A 21,375-nucleotide genomic window follows, 5' to 3' on the forward strand; every position below is an offset into this window, starting at 1 on the left:
TCAGTGACAAACCATAGCTTCAGCTTGTGGTTTGTTGGCAGTAAAGAAGCCATAGGTAATCCACTGAGCAGGGTCCAGATGATCAGGTAAACAACAGTTTTAGTAAACCATGGCTTAGTCGGAGGAAAACAAGCCACTGTATGTCATGTGAACTGGTTTGATATTTGAACCCTTCTGGTGCTTTTCTTCAGCTGGCAAAGTATATTATTTTTAGTTAGTGATGTGTGTGTGTTTAATGCACAGCTAGCTAATTCCTGACTCCAACTAGGTTTGTAGCTAAACCATATTTCAACCATGTTTTATTTCAATGCCATCTAGTTGTTTTTCTAGTAGAAAATGTTCTGAACAGTACATATGTGTGTTGTGTTCCCTTCTCAAACTCCCTAACAGCTGGTAATCGTTGGGGAAAATAAATAAATAAAAAGGTTGGAGTGAATCTCCTCTTCTGGAATTGTGTGAAAGGCATCTGTAATCATTAGATTCGTTCTGGCCTCTGGTCCAGTATTCTATCCACTACAACACACTACAACACAGCAGGGACTGTCCAGAGACCAGAATTGCTCAATCTCCTTTTCTTATTATCTGCTAACACCAGAGGGACACAAGACTGCCAAGCCAGCCAGACATGAGAGAGGAAATTAAACTCTCCTCATTTGCTGCAGCCCGGGACATTGAGATACTGCAGGAGTTGTTATCGTTGTGACTGTTTTTCGTTTTTCTTGCCATGCTAGATATAGAACTGGCCTCATGTTTTCAACCGGATCAGGTAAACAGATCTGCTTGTGACAAGGCCACGCTGTCTGCAACTTTAGCTGTTTCATTAGAACCTCTGTCCCACTGATCTCGCCGCTCCTATGAATCATTTACATTGCGTTTTAAATGTCTGGCATGTTATTTTACATTAATGCAGCCTGCAAGTGGCCTGCAGGCTACTAACATGCATTACTTGAGCGAGTCTGGGCTGAGGAGGAGGAGGAAAAGTGGCTTGACCCAGACTGAGTTTGTGCAAGATGAAATTTTAATTGCCACTTTCGTAATTTCCACTTCACGGCACCAAAGCTTCCTTCCAAGTAAGGCAGAAAACCCCATGCACATCAGCTTCATGGGTAAAGAGCTAAAGGATCTGGCTAAAGATGTGCTTAGGATCACAGTACCATCTCAGCTGTAACCTGACTTTATCCTCTTTTACATCAGGGGTTCCCAGCTGTGGTTCATGAGCTTCATTCAGGTAGTCTTGTGTGTCTGTAGGATCATGGTTGAAAATGGGAGGTGGCACGTTCACTGCGTTAAATAGTACATATTGATTTTAATTGTTTTAATTGCTTCCTGGATTGTATTTTATTGTCTTACAGTTTGGATGCCACATCATTCAAACTGAAATACAATATCTAAGGAATAAAAAAGCAATAAAAATATAATTAACAACCATACAGCACAGTGCAAATTGCAATTGCTGCAACAGGCAGAAAAGTAATTAGGTGGTCAACTAAGATCCTAATGTTTAGTCGGAAATTCCTTTCTTGTAGTTTGAATCCCTACCCTCTGGAGAAAACAAGCTTGTTCCATCTTCCATGTGACAGCCCTTCAGATATTTGAAGATGGCTAATATACCACCTCTCAGTCTTCTCTTCTGGAGGCTAAACATACCCAACTCCCACAATCCCTTTTATTACCGCTTGGTTTCCTGACCCTTGAGCACCTCAACTGCCCTCCTCTGCACACCTTCCAGCTTGTCAATGTCCTCCTTAACCTGTGGCACCCAAAACTGTGGACATGGGACCCCAGGTGGCAGAATAGAGTGGTACTTTATTTCCCTTGATCTGGACACTATACTTCTGTTGATGCAGCCTAGAATAGCGTTAATCTCCCCTTCCCCCTGTTGCATAACACGACTGTTCTGAAGAAATTGTCTTGGGTGTGAGTAAGCTCATTGATTTGCAATGTCTCCTCTAAGTGGTGTTTAAAAGTGGTAGCCAAGATCAGTTGCTGAATGATTTCCCCTTCTGCATTCTATTTTACACCAATGCTTGACTCCTGCTCAACTGGATATGCATTCCATTGAATAGCTGGATTTTATTTTTTAAGAAACCAGTTGTGGAAGTTCAATGCCCCCCTCTTCCTTCTGCTCCTGGAATTTCCATAAAAGGGAATTGCAGTGCATTTTTAAACTTTGTTACAGAGACTATGCTGGCTTGAATTTGGACATTTCAGCTATTCATTTCTTGCTCTGGCACTAATATGATTGAATCTGGCCATGGTTTTTTGTTTTTTGCACTAAACCGTCTGAAAATCTGTGGCAAGGGTGGTGGTGTTTTTTAGTTTTTGGAAAAATGAGTTCTGTAATTGGGATAAATTATGCAAATACATTTAATTCGCATAATTCCTTGTGGTTTTGAGAAGTCAGCGATGCTGATCATACTGAGCTGGATGTAACAATGGCTTTACTCAATATAAAAGACAGTCGTACCTTGGAAGTCGAACGGAATCCATTCTGGAAGTCCATTCCACTTCCAAAACGTTCTGAAACCAAAGCACGGCTTCCGATTGGCTGCAGGAAGCTCCTGCAGCCAATCGGAAGCCCCGTCAGATGTTCGGCTTCCCAAAAAACATCCGAAAACCTGAAACACTCACTTCTGGGTTTCGATCGTTCAGGAGCGGAAACGTACGAGTACTAAGGCGTTTGACAACCAAGGTACGACTGTACTTCTCAAGAACAGGTTCGAAGATCCTCAGCCAGGCAAATCCAGTGTGCTGATGACAGAAAGGCAATTGGGTGTTATTGATATATATGAGAGGGTTTTCTTTCTGGGAGTGAGGGAGATATCTGGAGAAACAAAACGTTATTCCCTGTTCATAAGAATTTTAATGTGGCGGTCCAACTTGAAGTATGAGCTTTTAACAGAAATTGCATGACAGGATTAGCAACTGCACCATATTCCAAAAAGCCAGGTGTGAGGTATTAATGGGAATCTCCCATCCCTTTGCATTCCAGTACATTAAATTCCAAACATACCCTACTGAGACAACAAATTCTGAAACAAACCAGAGAACCCTTGAAACAGCAGCAAACGGTGGGTGGTGGATGAAAGATGAGCTCCTGTGCCAGAATTTTACCTCTACCCTAAAACCACCCTCCAACTGCCTGTTTCAATAAGTCACTGGGACAAGCAAAGCCTTTCTGGACGTTGTGATCTACCTGCAAGGCTTCCACTGTGAGGGCTGTTTTTCAGGGCTACTCAGCAACCAGAAAGATGAAAGTGGGGACAGAACAGTGTTGGCAGAAGAAGCCATCCACACATGTTGCTTGGAAGAGATCCCGGTGTGTGTTGAGGAATTTGGTCTGGAAGGCGGGGCGGGAATCGCCTTTGACATTTCTGTTATGGCAGAACTTTTCAATCTCTAGGATATCAGCCTGAAAGGCAAGCTGTGATCATGCAAAACAGAAACTGGGCACAACATGAAAAGCGATCATTGATTCAACAGGACTGACAATTTCCCCTATTTTTAAAATAGCTGCCGTGGAGGGACGCAGCTAACTTCTATTTGCCTCATAATTGCTGCTTTCTGGACAAACAGCAGCTGGGGTGGGGTGGGGTGAAACAGGAGAGTTAAATCCCCCCCAGCCTCCTGCACATCACAGTCTTGATCCTGATCTTCACCCCAAGGCAGTTATTCCACAAATTTTGGTCCTGAAGTTAACCTGCTCCCTTTTCGTACAAAATAAGCGCATCTAGTTGAAGAATAACTCTTCACATATCTGTTTTGTCTGCTCGGGCGACGTGACGCTGTGGCCGATGGTTCTGGAGTCCGTGTAAATTTCATAGTCGTTCCCACCCTGCGAATAAGACACACACAAAAAATCACACTTTGGAGTTTTCAGTCTCACTGGAGAGCTACCCCACACCCAGAACTTCATAGAGGTTGCTAAAGAACCTGCTGTAAGGCCTCAGGTGAGCATAACTGTGGAGCTATAGCAGCTTTCACCAACTACTAGGTGCTCTCCAGATATTTTTGACTGCAACGCCTATCAGTCCCAGCCAGCACGGCCAATTTGGACTACAACTCCCATCAGCCCCAGCCAACACAGCTGTATTATTTAATTTCTCTGGGGCTACGAAGGAGAGACTATTTTTGGAAGGAAAAGGTGGAGCGTAGGTAGAAACACTGCTATTCTTGCCTTCTGCATAGTGCGATGGAGATGAGAACTTCAAAGATGGAAGCTTCAAAGATGGGGAACTATGTGCTGCTCTGTGTACTGCTGACCAGAGGGGGCAGTTTCCCTGAAAACTGGGTCTAGGCGAAATTGTTAAAAGGGGTTGGGGGCAGAAAATGGACAAAATATTTGCAAAACAGTCGTACCTTGGAAGTCGAATGGAATCCGCTCTGGAAGTCTGTTTGACTTCCAAAACATTCGATAACTAAGGCGCGGCTTCCGATTGGCTGCAGGAGCTTCCTGCACACAATTGGAAGCCGTGGAAGTCCTGTCGGGCGTTTGGCTTCCAAAGAACGTTCACAAACTGGAACACTCACTTCCGGGTTTGCGGCATTCAGAAGCCAAAACGTTCGACTCGCAAGGCGTTTGGCTTGCAAGGTACGACTGTAGTTATCTATCTGGGATGGAGAACCTGTGGCCCTCCAGATTTTAGCCGGACTGTGTCTCATCGTTCCTGACCATTGGCCAGGGTGGTTGGGAGTTAGAGTTCAGCAATGTCTGGAGGGCCATAGAGACGACTCCTTCCTGATCTATATATCAATTTCACGCGGGTAGCACATGAATTTCTATTGCAATTCCACAAGGAATCCTTATCCCGAAAGTGTATTTGAAACTTCTTGGCACGTTCCAGTCTAGCACTTACTGGCATTGTCTTGTCTCCAAAGAAATAAATTGTTTTGAAGCCGTCTTGGGAAACAATTCCTAAACAGTATCGCTTATCCCAACCATCTGGAAACACATCAAAACTGATCTGGCCCCCTGGTTGGAGAGAGGTTACAAAAAGTTAGAACAGCAGCAGCACGTTTTGTACAGTGTAAAGTAAAAATGACCTAGAAGGAGGTTTACTGAGCAGGAAGGACCTTGGAAGATGCTATCTCCATCAGCATAAAGGTAAATGGATTTATGGTAAAAGGGAGGACAGAAGCTTCATGCTTAAATAGAACAGAAAACACAGGGTGTTGGAATATATCAAGGCACCTGAAATTAACTCTTGTCCCAGTAACATGCCGAAAATATATTTTACCTGTGCTCCCGGATTGACGAATGTCAGTAGTAATTCAGGTGTTTCTCTAGGCTTGTTCACACATTACACTGAACACAGGTCTAAGCATTTGTGTGAAAGAGTGTACACTTGTTGAGTAGTACAACTCAACTTTTGCAAGCAGGCTGTACCCTTGTTGAACGTTTCATGCAAATAACTGTAGAAGTACGCAGGTACACAGACTGTACGCTTGCTGAATGTAATGTGTGGACACCCTTATCCCAAGCCTATGTTTTATTTTTATTTCCAGTGCCTCTGAAAACCTAGTGGCAAATGTTTCTCCCTTTCCTTTTCCCAGTCGTGTAATACAAGGCGAGGGCAACACCTGAATAGCCAGACTCATCCTTGTGCTTTGGCACAAACAAAAATGATTTAGGAGAGTGATATTTCATGTTTAAATACCTATGGAGAATGTGAGGCCTTTTCCTGCAAAGTCTCGTCGTAAATCGGCGACAAATTTATCTCTTATATGCTCCCTCTGTTGAGAAAAACAAAATGGGGAAGAGCATTGATGAGAACGTGGATTCTGCTGTACAATGATTTTCAAAGCTTTCTAGCATTGGGGGGACCTGAGTCTGCTACAGAGACCCTGAGTATCTGACAGAAGATTGTACAAACATGAGAAGAGCCCTTGCCAATGGTCAATGGCCCCTCCAGCCCAGCATCCTATTCTCACAGTGGTCAGTCAGGGAAGCCTGTAAGCAGGACCTGAGTTCAACGGCACTCTTCTTGTGATTCAGAGCAATTGGTATTTAGAGGCATACAGCTTGCGACATCACAGGCAGATCATAGCTGCTGTGGAAAGTGACAGAGTTGTGCAAGACTCTGAGATGCTTTCCAGTGTACACACTCTAGTTCATGCAGACATGCTGAGACTTGCCATCGTCCTCTGTGCAAACTGAGTGTGCACACTAAAACACTCCAGAAGCTTGCTCCTCTGTTGCTGTGTGTTTGGGGGATTTTTGTCAGCTCTACTGGATCTTCTCATCAAGAAACACCCCGAAAACACAATGGAAAACTACAGTACTTTATCCCACCCAGGAATGATGGCATTAGAAGTCTTGGTAAAACTGGCTTCGTGCATACACTTACGCCACAACATATTTGATTCATCTTTAAAATGCAACAAGACTCATGCAGCAAACCTCTGGAAGATAAAAGCTGAATGTCTTTATGGTTGTTCAAGGTTCACAGCTCAGCGACAGATCACCTGCTTTGAATGCGGAAGGTCCCAGTTTCTCAATCCCTAGCACCTCCCAGCAGGGTTGACAGACATCCCTGCCCAGAGAACCACTGCCGGTCAGTATGGACAATGCTGAGCTGCATGGACCAATGCTCTGACTCAATGTAAGGCAGTTTCCTATGCTCCCATGTCGTGCCATGCATTTATAGCATTAATTCTCAATCACTTCAGAGTCATAACTTGGTGGTCACAATACTTTTTCACTTCTGTGCCAGAATCTTGGAGTAGATGTACATTAAGATGATGCCTTTCAGATGTTGCAGGACTACAAATCCCATCATCCCTGACCACGATGGCTTTGCTAATGCAGGATTTGGAATTCAACAACATCTGGAGGGTGTTGCATTGGCCAACCCTCATTCCTACAGTCTCTCACGGGTGGCACTGTGGTCTAAACCACTGAGCCTCTTGGGCTTGCTGACTGGAAGGTTGGCAGTTCAAATCCCTGCGACGGGGTGAGCTCCTGTTGCTCCGTCCCAGCTCCTGCCAACCTAGCAGTTTGAAAGCATGCCAGCGCAAGTAGATAAATAGGTACTGCTGCGGCGGGAAGGTAAACAGTGTTTCCGTGTGCTCTGGCACTTGTCACGGTCCTCCGTGTGCCAGTAGCGGTTCAGTCATGCTGCCCACATGGCCCGGAAAGCTGTCTGTGGACAAACGTCGGCGCTGCAACCCCATAGTCACCTTTGACTGGGCTTAACCATCCAGTCCTTACCTTTACCTACAGTCTCTACTTGGCGATGCCAGGGATTTAATAAGGAACATTCCGCATGCAGAGCAGATGCTCTGCCCCTGAGCTGCAGCCTTTCCCCATGCAGATATAAGCCTGCAGCCACAGAACCAGAGCACCCAAAGGGCCTGGCTGTGTGCCACTGACGATGGTCAAGGGGACGTGAAGCTTCGACATAAAGGGGACTTGCTAACAAAATGTTACAATGGCATGGGAAAAAAGTGCACTTGCCTTATCAAGCTCATAGAATTCAATCCGCTCCTTCTGGCTGCAGTTTCTGCCCACGGGAGAGATATTCAGCATCCCATTTCGGAATTCAATGAAAGTGCCCCTAGGAAGAGACACAGTGGGATGTTACTGCCTCAGACTTAGGCTAGTAAACAAAGCTCTTTGGACCAGCGTCTAGGAGGGAGGTCAGTTACGGAGTATCACAGCAGTATTTTTTAGGACACAAGCCCACCCATTGTAGTGAAGGAAGAAGATACATGGGAGAGAAACAGAAAATGCGTTTTCAGAGGTCAATGACATGTCAAAAATGGGGAACAGAGTACAGTCGTACCTTGGTTTTCGAAAAGCTTAGTTCTCAAATGTTTTGGCTCCCAAACGCCGCAAGCCCGGAAGTGACTGTTCCGGTTTGTGAACTATTTTTGGAAGCCGAATGTCTGATGGGGCTTCCAATTGGCTGCAGGAGCTTCTGTTCGACTTCCAAGGTACGAGTGTATTTCAATATGGTTACTATTTGAAAAACAAAACTTGAAAGTTTCTTCAGCTGGTTTTGGAGAGTTACAAAGTCTATCTGTATTACATTTGCTCAGCAGCTTCACTGAGTTCAATGGACTTACTCCCGGGTAAGGGAGGAGTGGATTGTAACCTGAGGCAGAAGTCTGATGTGTGACTAAGGCCTGGTAATACTTATATGGTGGCTCAAAACTGTCCATATAAAGAGCCTTGGCATTTTTTTAATAAGATGATTTCCTTGACACCTTAATGGTTTGTTTGACCACTGACTGTCGTTCTTTTAATGAGCTTTTCGTGGTAACCCTCAAATTAAAAACATAAAAGGGTTGTAGGCATCTAAATTCTGCTCAGAGTAACTAGACATTTCAATTACTTTCAGTGGGCCTATAACAAGTATGACTAAGGTTGGATAATAGCCGGCAATTCTGCCACCTCTACTTTGTGGGAGGTGTCTAATGGGCCTCAATCTGACTCAGGCCACGGAAGGAAGCTGGAACCACGCACCTCTTCCTCGGCAGTTTAAGTTTTGCAATGTAACTCAGGCAATAGTTGATCAAGTCTTGAAGAAGCTCTTCGCCCATTTGGCCTTGAATGCTCTACATGGAAAGCAGAACAGGAAGCGATTAGGTATGTAGACCGGAAAAAGGGTTTTCCAAAGGGGAGTCTGTCTCCACAAAGAAGTATACAAAAGAATAAGAAGATGGGCTTCAGTTCCACAATTACTGGGGGCGGGGGGGCGACTTGGCTCAGTGGCAGAACAGCTGCTTGGCATGCAGAAGGTCCCAGGCTCAATCCCCTGGAAGCCTCCAGGCAGGGCTTGGGCTTGGCAAGACTCCTGCCTGACCTGAAACTCTGAAGAGCCCTGCCAGTCAGTGTTTTCCAAACTTAGGTCTCCAGCTTCTTGTTGGACTTAACTCCCATCACCCCTAGCTACCAGGACCAGTGGTCAGGGATGGTGGGAGTTGTAGTCCCAGGTTTTGGAAAACCTGGCATAGACAATACTGAGCTAGATGGACCAAATCAGTAGAAGGCAGCTTCCTGTGTTGTTAATCGCAGGAGTCTCTGCGTTCCAAGCCCCACTCTCAAAGGCCCAGACAGCTGGTCCTCAGGGCTGCTTTCTGAAGCGGTAGAATTCCCCACAAGGTGATCTTAATTTTCACGTGGCAACGCAAAGACAGCCTTGCTGGATGGCACTGAGAGTCCACGAGCCCTGCTCCAATGAAACTCCTCCAGTAATTGGCATTCGTTGTTATGATGTCTCTGAGCATGAACAAGGAGCTATCAATCCCTCTACTACTAAACTTTGGTGTGTGCCAAAGAATTGTACTCATAACAAGGCCAATGAAAAATAAGAGAGCAGTGTCAGTGCACTTGGGAAAACCATTATTTTGCAAGAAGCTGGAGCACCTCCCAGCCCCCATTTTTGAGTAAAGGGAGGGAGGGAATTATCCACCTTCTTAGCTAATCACAAGTCGCAAACTCACCTGTTTACTCAAGAGGTTCCCATCTTTGTATGCCACAAGACCATTTTCCGGGAAGACGTAGTCAAATTTTTCAATCACTAAGAAGAACAAATGTTAAAGAACTGCATCATCAGAGACATTTTAGGCACCTCTTGTAAAAAGACCCTCCCCAATATTGGGGGTAGGTTGGCCTCAATTTAGTCATAACTGTAGCCCCTGCACTTTGGAACATCCTGCTCATTGATGTCAGGCCTTTGCTGTATTATTTTTGGTACCTGCTCTATATGATAGCAAATACTGAACAGTGATTCCAATGTAATGCACAAACATGGGAGCGTGTGTAATGTAATTAGGACACAACGATGCAGAGATGGCTTGTGGGGTCTGTCATTCTTGTGGGGTGCAACAAGTCCCATATTTCTTTCTCACATATCCCCCCAAACCCCTTGTATCTTCCTGGATACAAGAATGAAATATTACATCTTAACACCTGCAACAACATGAATTTAACAGCCCTTCCCTGTTGGGTAAGCAGCAACCAACTCACAGGTTTGGGGAAGGACCATGGGTTAGTGATAGAGCATCTGCTTTGCATGCAGAAGGTCCCAGGACTCTCCAGGGAAGGGGCCCCTGCCTGAAACTCTGGAGAGGCACTGCCGGTCAGTGTGGACAGTACTGAGCTGGATGGGCTAGTGGTCCGACTTAGAATAAGCCTGCTTCTTATGCTACCAACAGTGTTCACACCATCCAAACATGGAATTGCTATTAAGCTACCAGGCTAGCAACTTGCAGGCAGGTCTTATGCTCCATGATTTTGTCTAAAGCCAAGCTTTCATTCACAAGGATACCCAGCCTGAACCCCTTTCAGCCTAACTAAGAGCAGTTTACACACGGCTGAAAATGGAGAGCATTGCCAGATGGCAAGTCCTTGGTCATGCTTGGTTTATGAGCACAAATAATATGTGAGGAAAGTTGCTTCAGAGCAAATTAGTTTGATCAGGCAGGGTGCCAAGAGAAGTGGAAAGCTGTGACACTTATAACCACCAGCACTTTCCCATTCAACCAGGAGTGGGGAACCTCAGACTCAGGGGCTGCATGTGGCCCCCCAGAACTCTCTATGTGGCCCTCGGACTCTTTCCCCAGTTCAGGTACTTTTGCCTAGCTAGAATGTGTCCTTGAAAACTGTGGTCTTAATTGCCTGTATGAAGAAGAGTGTGTGTCCGTGCAGAAATACGGATTGTTGTATGGTTGCACTGTTGGCTACTGTTCAAAGGTCAAAACCATGTTGTTCCACCCACCTTTTGTCTCCAGCCCTGCCTTCCGCTGAAATGCGGCCCCTGGAAAGTTGTCCATGAAGGAATGCGGCCCTTAGGCTGATAAAAAGTCCCCTATCCTGTACTCAAGCAATTTCTTTCTCAATTTCCTTGTGCTCTATTCATACCATCGTCTCCCAGTTGCTCTTGAATCTTTTCGAAGTCTGAGCCGCCCACAACTCCGACCTTCACCTTCTTCCGCAAGGCCTGCAGAAAATCCGCCATATCTGGGGTGACTTTCTAGATCCACAGAGAAGAGACAGATCAGCGTTATATTTGTTGCTGTGATTCATTATGAATTTATAAGCTGCTTAATAAGCTCCCAAATTAACAAGCTGCATTCTGGAAACCAGTAGCTGAATATGTTGAACTTCTAACAAGGAACAGTAGATAATTACAATGAATGAGGCTGCTGCTGCAGCAGAAATTTGCCTTCTAATTTGGATCCTTTTACTACATATTGTATTTTAATATTAATACACCAATGGCGAAATAATAATTTCATAAATTATAAGAGCAAAAAGCAAGGTTTGCGTTTTCATTTTTCATTGTTACTTATTTTAGCTATGAAAAGCCCCGCACTGCACCTCCCACTTTTCTTCCAGCTGTTCCTAAACGGAGGGGTTAAAGGCACTCTGCACATGCCCAGAGGCATGCTCAAGAGTGGAGTCCCCAGGCTCCCACCTGGCGAGGCGCGGTCAGGGTGCCGTCCACGTCGAAGAGGCAAAGCGTCCGCCCGCGGCCCACCTCCTCCATGGCCACTCGAGTGTTACCCGCCGCCGCTGCCTGCCCGAGCGATGAGGTGGCCGGCTGAGAGGCGCTTCGCTTCCTCTTGGATTCGCAGTTAGGAAGACTACAACTCCCAGCACGCCGCACAGAGGGCGGGTTGACGTCTACGCATGCGCTTCCCCGGCATGCCCTGCGGAAGACTGAAAAGGGAGCCTAGAGTAGAGTACAGTAGCCAATAAACACTTTCGGTTACTATTCGACTGTTACAATATGCGGGGCAAAAGCCTCACTTCCACACTGGGAAAACTCTCTCTCTCTCTCTCTCTCTCTCTCTCTCTCTCTCTCTCTCTCTCTCATTTATCTATCTATCTATCTATATCTATCATCTATCTATCTATCTATCTATCATCTATCTATCTATCTATCTATCTATCATCTATCTGATATTATACGTCATAAATAATAACATTTATAATAACAAAATTATATATGTATATATTCCAGGGAGGAAATTGCATTATATTTTTTCTAACAGCATGCTAAACAATATATAACATTGGGGCGGGGGGAAATGGGATAATATATCATAGATTCTAAAATATGCGAGGAGCAAGTGAGAGAACAAAACAGCAAGCACCCGCCCCAGCCACCCAGGGTCTAAACTAGGAACCCGGAAGTTCCACGTGTCTACAGTGCCCTGTGTTACTCTACCTCTCCACAGGGCGAGGAGTCAGGCACTACAATTCCCGGCATGCCACGCAGCAGCTGACATAGCCCACGTGCATTTTCCCCAGCAGGCAGGGGCCGCCCAAGCGGTGTCTGCATCTGAAGGCGAGTCAAAGGGGTTCGTGGTGTAAGAAGTGCCCCATTCAGGAGCTGCTGCAGCTGCCCTCATGGTAAAGCGGTGCTCTGGATTCCCCTTCGGGTTGCTTCTCAAATGGCAAGCAAATAGCCTTGCAAAGGAGCAGAGCTGGGTGGAAACTGGTCTGTGGTGTTGGGGGTGCATCAGGCAGCGTGGTGTGGTGGTTAGAGCAACGTCAGCCAACGTGACGCTCTTCAGACCTTGCTGGACTACAACTCGCATCCCTCTGGCTGGGGCTCATAGGAGTGCAAAAAAGAGAGGAAAAAGACAACCGCCATAGAGGGCACTGTGCTGGCTGCTCCTAGCTTAGAGTGTCACACTAGGTTCTGGGAGACCTGGGTTCAAATGCCCACTCAGCTACTGGGTGCCCCTGAACCACTGTCTACCTGAACAGGGTTGTTCAGGGAATAAAAGTGGAGAGGGGGAGAACCAGCTATGCTACTTTGAATTCCTTGGGGGAATAGGGGAGATATAAATGTAATAATAAGACAAATAAATGAAAGTGTGGAGGAGTATGGAACTTTGTCCACTCTGATAAAGTGTAATTAGTGTTAAATATGGGTAGTTTCAAACAGGCCAGCTTCAAACCATAGTTAAATTAACTACAGTTTCAGGTCTGTACAGCGAGCTGATGCGAAAGCCTCTGAACACTTGACACTGGGCGGGGGGGGGGGAGTCTGGTGCACAAGAACTGGAGACTTATTGTGGTTTGTTCCTGCTTATTTCTATCATGCTAAACTATGGTTTGATGTGACCATGCTGAACAGGACCTTTGGGTTCAGACCCTTTCTGCAAGTAGAATCTGTGAGCAGAGAATGAACCATTTGCTACAGGTAGCTTGCACAAGCAAATCAAGCCCCATGTGGTCCTGAGGGATGCAGAAAGCACCCCAGAAAAACTGGCCAGCCTGGCTTGGGGTGAGGGGGGGGATGTTTCTCTGAGCTCTCAGAATAAATCAATCAGTGTAAATAATAAAGTTGTCCTGAGCGAAAAGTTAGCGGCTGCATGCATCTGATGGTGACAGGTCCAGCTACCCCACATGTTATAATCTCTTGAGGGATAGGGAAACTCAGGCCCAGGTGAGCGGTTGGGAGGAAATATGGCCTTTCTGCCTGGCCTTTGGGACTCCCACAATCCACACCCCTCTCCAGCCTTGCTTCACACCTTCCTTGAATGTTCTTGGCTGGTTGGGATCCCTGTTACCCTCTCGCTTGCGTGATTGAAGAATAGAGATGTGTGTGAGTGTACGTTGGTAAAATTTACACCTGTTGTTCCACCCACTTTTGCATGTGGCCCCCAGGTGGCCCCCCAGAAGAGAAGGTGGCCCTCGGTGTGAAAAACAAATCCCACCCCAGTGATATCTCATGGAACTGTCTTTCAGGCCAGGATCCTCACCGCTTGCGTTGACCTGCCCTTCCTTGCACCCTGTGGAAGGTGTCTGCGAAACCAAGTTCCTCTGCGATGGCAGAAGGGCTTCCCAGCCTCCACCTGTCCCTTTGGCGTTCTTACGGTTCTCAAACCCTGCAGTCAGCAAGCTCCTGGCAGTCAGCCGGCACGACCCAGATGGCTGGGCACCTTGGCCCCTTCTCAACGCACCCTGGAGCAGAGGCCCAACTTGGAAAGCACCCATCAGTATAAGCTGATTTACAGGTTTCCGTGGATCAAGTACTGCAGAATCCTTTCAAGGCTGAAGCTGCTGCAGACAGGCCTGACCACCTTGGTTCTCCCGCCGATCTGGGTCCTTTATTGGCAGAACCAAGTTCCTCTGGCACAGTGCCTTTACTGTACGGGCCTTGCTTGCTTTGCCGCTGCGATGCTCTACGGCATGAGCTTCTTCCTCCGGCGCATCATTGGCATGATGTACCTGAGCGAAGACGGCACCCTGTTGAAAGTGGCTCACTTGACCTTCTGGGGGAGGAGGAGGGACATCTACTGCCCGGTCGCCACCGTGATGACTCTGGGGGACATTGGCGAAGACCCCAACGAGCTGTTGCTACCGCTCAGGTGGTATGACCGAGATAACGTCCTGTATTTTAGTCTGCGCTATGGGCAGGTTGTGGACAAGGAGGCATTTGCCAAAGTATTTGGAGGGCTTGGGTGACCTCGGGAGCAAGCGGGAGCCTTGGGATCATTTCTTGTTAATTTGTAATATTTTGCGGTCACCATGTTGGTTTGCTTCTAGTGGCGCTGGTTGGCCAACGGCAACGCTTCCAGCAGTGCAAAAGGAAGGGAAGCAATTTTGGATGATTCTCACACCCCACCGTAGATGCTACTTCTTCAGAGTGATGGGGAAATCCTCTGGATTTATTAACTAAATAAATCTAATTATTTTTTGGAAAGTTGCATGCTCGCTATGCATTCGGACGCTTCTTCAGATATCGTAATCAATTTTGGGGCGATGTTTCCCGAGATCGAGGAGCAGGTTTTCGTCTGTTTGGATACATTTGGATTTTGAATCAGGATGCAGGATTAGGCCCCAATCCAACCAGAGTGAGCTCTGGCCAGTTCTCAACAAAAGCCACCAGCTGTGAATAGTTCTGTGGTGAGCATGAATGTGCATATGTGCCAGACAGAGAGACTCACTCACATCCAACAGAGAGTAGAGGTTGAATTTCTAGTCCCAAGCTCTTGCCTTACTAAATATTCACATGAGCCCCACGCCCCGTCGGGCCCTCTGGGCTTTCCTTCCTTTTGTACTTGCCTTGAGTGTTTTTGCCCCAGTCGCATGCTTCCTTGAACTCTGATCATGGCATTTCGTTAGGTAAAGGTAAAGGGACCCCTGACCATTAGGTCCAGTCATGGCCGACTCTGGGGTTGCGGTGCTCATCTCGCTTTATTGGCCGAGGGAGCCGGCGTACAGCTTCCGGGTCATGTGGCCAGGATGACTAAGCCACTTCTGGTGAACCAGAGCAGCGCACGGAAACGCCGTTTACCTTCCTGCCGGAGTGATACCTATTTATCTACTTGCACTTGGACGTGCTTTTGAACTGCTAGGTTGGCAGGAGCAGGGACCGAGCAACGGGAGCTCACCCTGTCACGAGGATTCGAACCGCCAACCTTCTGATCGGCAAGCCCAAGAGGCTCAGTGGTTTAGACCATAGCGCCACCCGCGTCCCTTCATTAGTTAGATAGGTGTGTATTAAAAAACCTTGCCCTATGAGGTTAACCTTTACATACATTGTTCTGCCCACATAATAATAATAATAATAATAATAATAATAATAATAATAATAATTTTTATTTATAAGAACATAAGAGGAGTTCTGCTGGATCAAGGCAATGGCCCATCTAGCTCAGCATCCTCTGCTCACTGTGGCCAACCAGATGCCCCATGGGAAGCCTGCAAGCAGGACCCCAGCCCAGGAGCCCTCTCCCTTCCTGCGGTTTCCAGCAATGGGCATTCAGAAGCATTACTGCCTCTGACTGTGCAGGTACATAATAGCCTTCATGACAAGTAGCCATGGATAGCCTTCTCCCCGTGAATTTGCCCAACAAAGCCACCACTGCCTCCTGTGGCAGTGAGTTCCACAGTTTAACCATGAGCTACATGAAGAACTTCCTTTTATGCTGAACCTTCCAACCTTCATTGAACATTCACAAGTTCTAGTGTTTCAAGATAAGCAGAAAACCTTTCTCAATCCACTTTCTATGTACCATGCAGGATTTTACGAACTTGTGTTTTATAAACGTTCTAATCCTTTACTTCTGCCCCCATTCCTCACTGGCATGTTGTCGTCACCCCCCACACACCTCAGACTCGTTGGCCCCAAATGTCTCCTCCCCCTGTTTTAAAAAAACACCTCTACTCCCGTCAGATTTCAGTTATAAATATTTTATTTTAAGAATACTGATTAACACAGGAAACGTTATTTCATGGATCTGTGCGACATGGTAACTGGCTACATCAAGTTAGGTACTGGCTCACGCATGAATTTGGCACAGTTAACAGAGAGGCTGTAAACAAAGATTATTACTTTCTTTTTTAAAAAAGGATGTCTGTTAACACCATAGAGCTTCCCTAGGTTAAAGCATCCACCATGGTCTGAGAGCCATGGTTAGGTTGTGCACACGTGTTCACAGTTAACAGTGTTCCATTAAAAAAAATTACTTTAAAAGAAGAAACAGGACAGGCGGAGAAGTTATTTTATGAACAATAAAACAAGAATGTGGCAAATGTGCAGGTTAGCAGATCTTGGGGTTCCGTCAGCAGGGAGGGACCCCAGGGTCATCTAGTCCAACCCCCTGCAATGCAGGAATCACAGCTAAAGTACAAGACTCACTATGGATGCCTACAACGTCAATTGTGTCGATATGCTGAAGGACTCTGATTCCCTGCTACTGGCAATGGAGTCTGGCTTCTTTCCCAAAGGTCTCCAACCTGCTACAGATGCGGCAGAGATTAAACTTTGATGCATGGGTGCTTGCGGGGAAATGTCTGGAAAAACATGCAGAAGAAATCCAGTCTCCCAAGGGCAGGAGCGTTAAGTAGTTTAGTACCCCCACCCCCCACCCCAACTACGTTTCGAAATGCTAAGTGTCGCAAGCCGTGGGATAAGCTTGCTTTCTTATGCACAAAGAGGCCTGGAACCTTTGGGTGTATATATTCCTATCCCATAGCTGTCAACTTACAGATTTGAAAATAAGGGACCAGCAGCCTCGAAAATAAGGGATCAGCAGCCAAAATAAGGGATTTTGCTATTGTAAAGAGTTACATACATTGGTAGGATTGACAGATGCTGTCAATCCAGCATGAGGCGGTTGCGGCACGGCGGCGGCGGCTGAAGCGCCGCCCTTCTGCGTCCCTCCCCATCCCCTCCTCTTCCTCCTCCCTCAGGCCACCTCCTCAGCTGCCACCACTACTGCTGCTTAGGGGCGGTGTGGGCAAGAGTCTCTCTCCCTCCCCCCCCCTCGGGCAGGGAAGGGCCGATGGAACTCCTCGCACCAGGACGACGGCGCCAGCGCGCGCTCTCTCTCGTGGCGGAGGACCCCGAGCCGCTGCTTCCCTCCCGAGCCGGGCAAGCATGAAACCCGGGAAATTTAAGGGACATCATCAATAAGGAACAGCAGTGGGACATGGTGCTGGGATAAGGGAGTTACCCGCTAAATAAGGGACGGTTGACAGCTATGTCCTATCCCCATAGGTAAAGGAGACATTGGACATTAAGAATAGCATCAAAGGCAGGGGCAGTATAAAATGAAATGTGAGGAAGAAGCAAATAGCCTGTTGAACTAATGACTCGGAGCACTCAGGATTATTGGAGCTATTTAGTTACCAGGTACCCAAGGGTACAGACTGGTACGATACTGCTATTGTAAGGTGCCAGGGCAGTCTTGAACTGGGGATTCCAGCAGTCAAGTGCAAGGTGCCCTGCTGTGGAATTGCGGCAGTTTTATCAGTGGGAGACCTGCTGCCCTACAGCGCCCCCCATTGCAAATGGCCAAAGGGTGGCAATGCAGCTATCAGCAGGTCTGGTGACACAAAGCGGCCAATGAAGGCTCCACTTGCTTCTTCCTAGGCCGCTTGCTGAAAAGGTCCTGGCGATTTTGTGATTGCATAAATCATGCCGTGGTCTCTCTCCTTTGCATAGATTGTTCAGCATTGCTATGATTTTGCTATTCCAGATTTGCTTATCATGGCAGGTAGGGGACGAGGGAGAGGGGGAAAGGATCTGAAGCCCTTCCCTCAACCCCTGCAAATCTCGTCCAGCCATCTCCCCGACTTCTGAGATTTTATAAGTCGTTGCCTAAGTGCTTCCAAGTATCATAACCACAAGGAGTAGACACTTCTTAGTCAAAGATTCCCAGGAAGTGGGAATCACCCCACTGTGTGCTATTTCCTGTCTCTGGTGGTCAAGCATTGCAGGATCAGTCCCCAGCATCCCCAGGCAGGGCTGGGCGAGACTCCATGCCCAAAATCCTTAAAAGCCCCTGCTGGTCAGTGTAGTAGACAATACTGGGTTAGGTGGATCAATGGTCTGACTTAATACAAAGTAGCTTTCTATGTTCCTAAAAGGAAGGGCCATAACCCAGTGGCGGAACATCTGCTTGGCATGCAGAAGATCCAGGTAGGACTAGGGAACCCTCCATGCCTGAAACCCCTTGCCAGACAAGTTATTTTGGCACCTGAGACACACAGCCACCTCTCCCCATCCTTGGCAGTAATAAATCAAGCTGTCCTGAATGCTGATTTTTCAGGACGCACTGAATCAGCTGCCTGAAATGGCTTTTTCATCCTCTGCCTAATGGCAGAGCAGGTCCTGCTGCTGATGTCTTAAAAGGGAAATAGGAGACATAGCACAGGATGGGGTTTTTTTGGGGGGGTGCATACAGAAGACCCCCTTTCTGTTGAACACAGGTTTCTCGCCCCCCCTTTTTCAGGCAATACTGAGTGACAGGGACAGCAAGGTAAGGAGTTGTGACAGAGCATTTTGAGCAGAGGAGGGTGAATTTCTCTGTCTCTTCATCCCATAAAGAACTCCATTTATGAGAAGGGTATGCATGGTGGGAGGGGAGGTGGGGCGGAATAAAGGCACAGTATCTAAAAAAAAAAGCACATGGAGTTTGGCCCAGTCTTGCACAAGCAAGCCGCATGCTTGTGTATTACAACCACAAAGTCTAGAAACTTAAAATCAGTGTTAAAAGTGCTGAAAAAGTTATTTGAAAATTATTTAGTGCTGTGTGTATGTGTGTGTTACTTTCCTTAAAACATATCTTCCCAATCCATACAAAAGTCCACACTTTCTGCTTAGCAGACAACCTTGTAAAAAACCCCAAAACTTCAAAACCCACACTCACAAACTCTGCTGCTTCTCCCCCCCCCCCATCTCTCTCTCTGGACACCAAAATTAGCAGGAGGACATCTGTGTGCGACATATCGCCCCAGCATGGAAGATATTTGAGGCCAAGTGACAATGCTTCAAGGCTAAAACACAGTCCAGCCACATGCAGCTGCAGGTCTGGGGTGGCAGGACGGACCATTTGCTTTTGCTGCCTGCCTGGGATTGTAAAATGGGGAGGTCATCAAAAACTGCCCCACGTTCAATGAGCTGGTGTATTCACCAGTTAACGCAGGCCATGTTTCATCTGCAAAAGGCTAGGCATTGCTAAGAGAAATTAGTATTCTGGTTCCGACAGATGAGGGGTGCCTTTCTGCACCTTTGCAACAGGGCTGTTCATTGTGCATTCCTAAATGTGCAAATCGGGACCTTTTGCACCAAGCCAGATGTTTGCCTTCGGAAGCACCATCTACGTGATTTAGTCTCACTGATGTGACTTTAGTAGAATCACAGAATTCCAGAGCTGGAAGGGACCCCAAGGGCCATCTAGTCCAACCCCCTGCAATGCAGGAATCATAGGTAAAGAATCTCTGACTTAAGCTCTGCTTAAAATCCTCCAGCAAAGGAGAGTTCTGTGCTGGCAGAGACATTTGGCACAGGAAGTGTGGTGGGGGGGGTATAAAAAGGAACCTCTCTTAATATTAAGGAGGAGCTCACTGGCCAGGGGTCCAAAGTTCAGTGCCTGGCATCTCCACTAAAAGGGTTGGGATAGCAATCCCAAACATCTACAATGCTCAAGGGCAGTGACCCATGCAGGGTTAGGAAACTGCATCAAATAGAAATTGGGATTAAGTCTCTGGTGACCTGCATATAGGGAAATGCAACGGGGAACTCAAAAGGAAACTGGGACCCAGGGTCTGAGTCCAAAGGCATGCAAGCTGAAGCTAAGCAGGTCTGAGTCCAGTCAGTGCTTGGATGGGAGATGTCCTGGGAACCTGGCAGATACCACCTTTGGTACCACAGAAGAAGAAAAACGGGACATATATGCAAGGAAAGAAAAAAAGGTGTGTGTTTTTTTTACGAAAAAGAGGGGGGAATGATTCGATTGCTTAAATACAAACACAGTTGGCTCCAGTCAGTGATTATTTGTGGGTCTGGGGGCTCTGGGGTGTGCATGGATGTGCATGAATAGTTGCTCCCATCTGCACTGGTATGTATACAGAGCTCTGGATCAGTGGCAGTAGGTGTGCATTTTCAGAAGTCTCACTGCCACCTTAAGGGTAGGAAATTTGTTGTTATAAACGCCGGGAAGCTCTCAGGAATCCCGCTTCAGAGACTAAATGCACCAAACATCTAGCATGTGTCCTAACCAAGATAATGAACAACCCTTAAGTCCCCATCCTGAACAGGTCGGCTGCCCAGAACTGAGAATACTTGCAAGGAATTTCAAAAGCACCAGAGGGTGTCCAGAGTTTTAAGTCGGAAGCAGCTCGAATTGGTGATAAGCATGGAAAAATAAAACAAACGTTTGAAAAACAAAACAACCCCCCCACTTTATGAATTCGGTTTTTCCTATTAGTGAAAATATATATATATATATTTATATATATGTTTATGATTTTAAATAAACTATTCTCAGACTCTTATAGGATTTGGGCTTTCTCAGTGCAAGGTAAGACTCGGCTACTTGAAGTCTGCCAAGATGTCGCTGAAGATGTTCAGGAAGAGGTGTGCGTGGTGGTCGCGGAAGACCAAAGTAGGCCGGAAACGGATTGATCTGTCGCCGCTGCCTCCTAACACGACACCTAAGGACAGGAAAACGCAGTTTAGAAATGCCTTGTGCTCTTTAGTCAGACAGCATACAAGCAGAGGAATGTACACTTTCACTAAATCCCTCCTTCTAACAGAAAACTAAATTATGCTCAGCAAAGACCCCTTGAAAATCATGGACTTAAGTTAGCTACGTCCTTCAGTGGGCAGGCTTTAACGGTCATTGGATGTGACTCACATTTTCTGCTTTTTCTTTCTGATTTCAAAGAAGTTATTCAGGGTCGGATTTAGGGGAGGGCAACTGGTTCACTCGCACTGGATGCCCAGCGGAGAGGGTGCTGCGGGGGGCAGCGTGACAACGACAAGCATCAGAAGGCAAGAGGCGGGCCGCTCAAATTTAGATGTTGCCCAGGGTGCTGATGGAATTTTAAAGCCTGAAATCCACCACTGAGTTACTTGGTTTGTGATTGCCAAAACAAAATAATCTGCAGACTTGAAA

The 21,375-nt window shown here is 46.7% G+C and overlaps 3 protein-coding genes across 5 annotated transcripts in view; 1 reads left to right on the forward strand and 2 right to left on the reverse strand.

Annotated features, from left to right (window-relative positions):
* Nucleotides 1–2,840: 2,840 nt before the first annotated feature.
* PMM2 (phosphomannomutase 2) lies at nucleotides 2,841–11,593 on the reverse strand. Of its 2 annotated transcripts, XM_053365010.1 has the most exons (8): nucleotides 11,424–11,593; nucleotides 10,868–10,979; nucleotides 9,448–9,524; nucleotides 8,468–8,559; nucleotides 7,457–7,556; nucleotides 5,658–5,733; nucleotides 4,857–4,972; nucleotides 2,841–3,835 (listed from the first exon to the last, which is right to left on the reverse strand). In XM_053365010.1, the coding sequence occupies exons 1-8, from the start codon at nucleotides 11,493–11,495 to the stop codon at nucleotides 3,731–3,733; spliced, it is 750 nt and encodes a 249-aa protein (XP_053220985.1). In that variant the 5' UTR covers nucleotides 11,496–11,593; the 3' UTR covers nucleotides 2,841–3,730. The 2 variants fall into 2 exon arrangements, with proteins under 2 accessions (XP_053220985.1, XP_053220986.1); XM_053365011.1 differs by lacking the exons at nucleotides 10,868–10,979; nucleotides 11,424–11,593 and adding an exon at nucleotides 10,725–10,858.
* Nucleotides 11,594–12,245: 652 nt separating this feature from the next.
* Nucleotides 12,246–14,651, forward strand: TMEM186 (transmembrane protein 186). The gene is made up of 2 exons (XM_053365346.1): nucleotides 12,246–12,364; nucleotides 13,712–14,651. Exons 1-2 carry the CDS (start codon nucleotides 12,362–12,364, stop codon nucleotides 14,429–14,431), a joined length of 723 nt encoding a protein of 240 aa, XP_053221321.1. The 5' UTR covers nucleotides 12,246–12,361; the 3' UTR covers nucleotides 14,432–14,651.
* A 4,044-nt stretch (nucleotides 14,652–18,695) lies between these two features.
* ABAT (4-aminobutyrate aminotransferase) overlaps nucleotides 18,696–21,375 on the reverse strand; it is a 39,839-nt gene continuing 37,159 nt past the window's right edge. For both annotated transcript variants that reach the window (XM_053364326.1, XM_053364327.1), the window contains one exon: nucleotides 18,696–20,911. In XM_053364326.1, the coding sequence (XP_053220301.1) occupies nucleotides 20,790–20,911 (122 nt within the window). In that variant the 3' untranslated portion in view covers nucleotides 18,696–20,789. The remainder of the gene's footprint in view (nucleotides 20,912–21,375) is intronic.

The sequence above is a fragment of the Podarcis raffonei genome, chromosome 14, assembly GCF_027172205.1.
Source record: "Podarcis raffonei isolate rPodRaf1 chromosome 14, rPodRaf1.pri, whole genome shotgun sequence".
Lineage (NCBI taxonomy): Eukaryota > Metazoa > Chordata > Lepidosauria > Squamata > Lacertidae > Podarcis > Podarcis raffonei.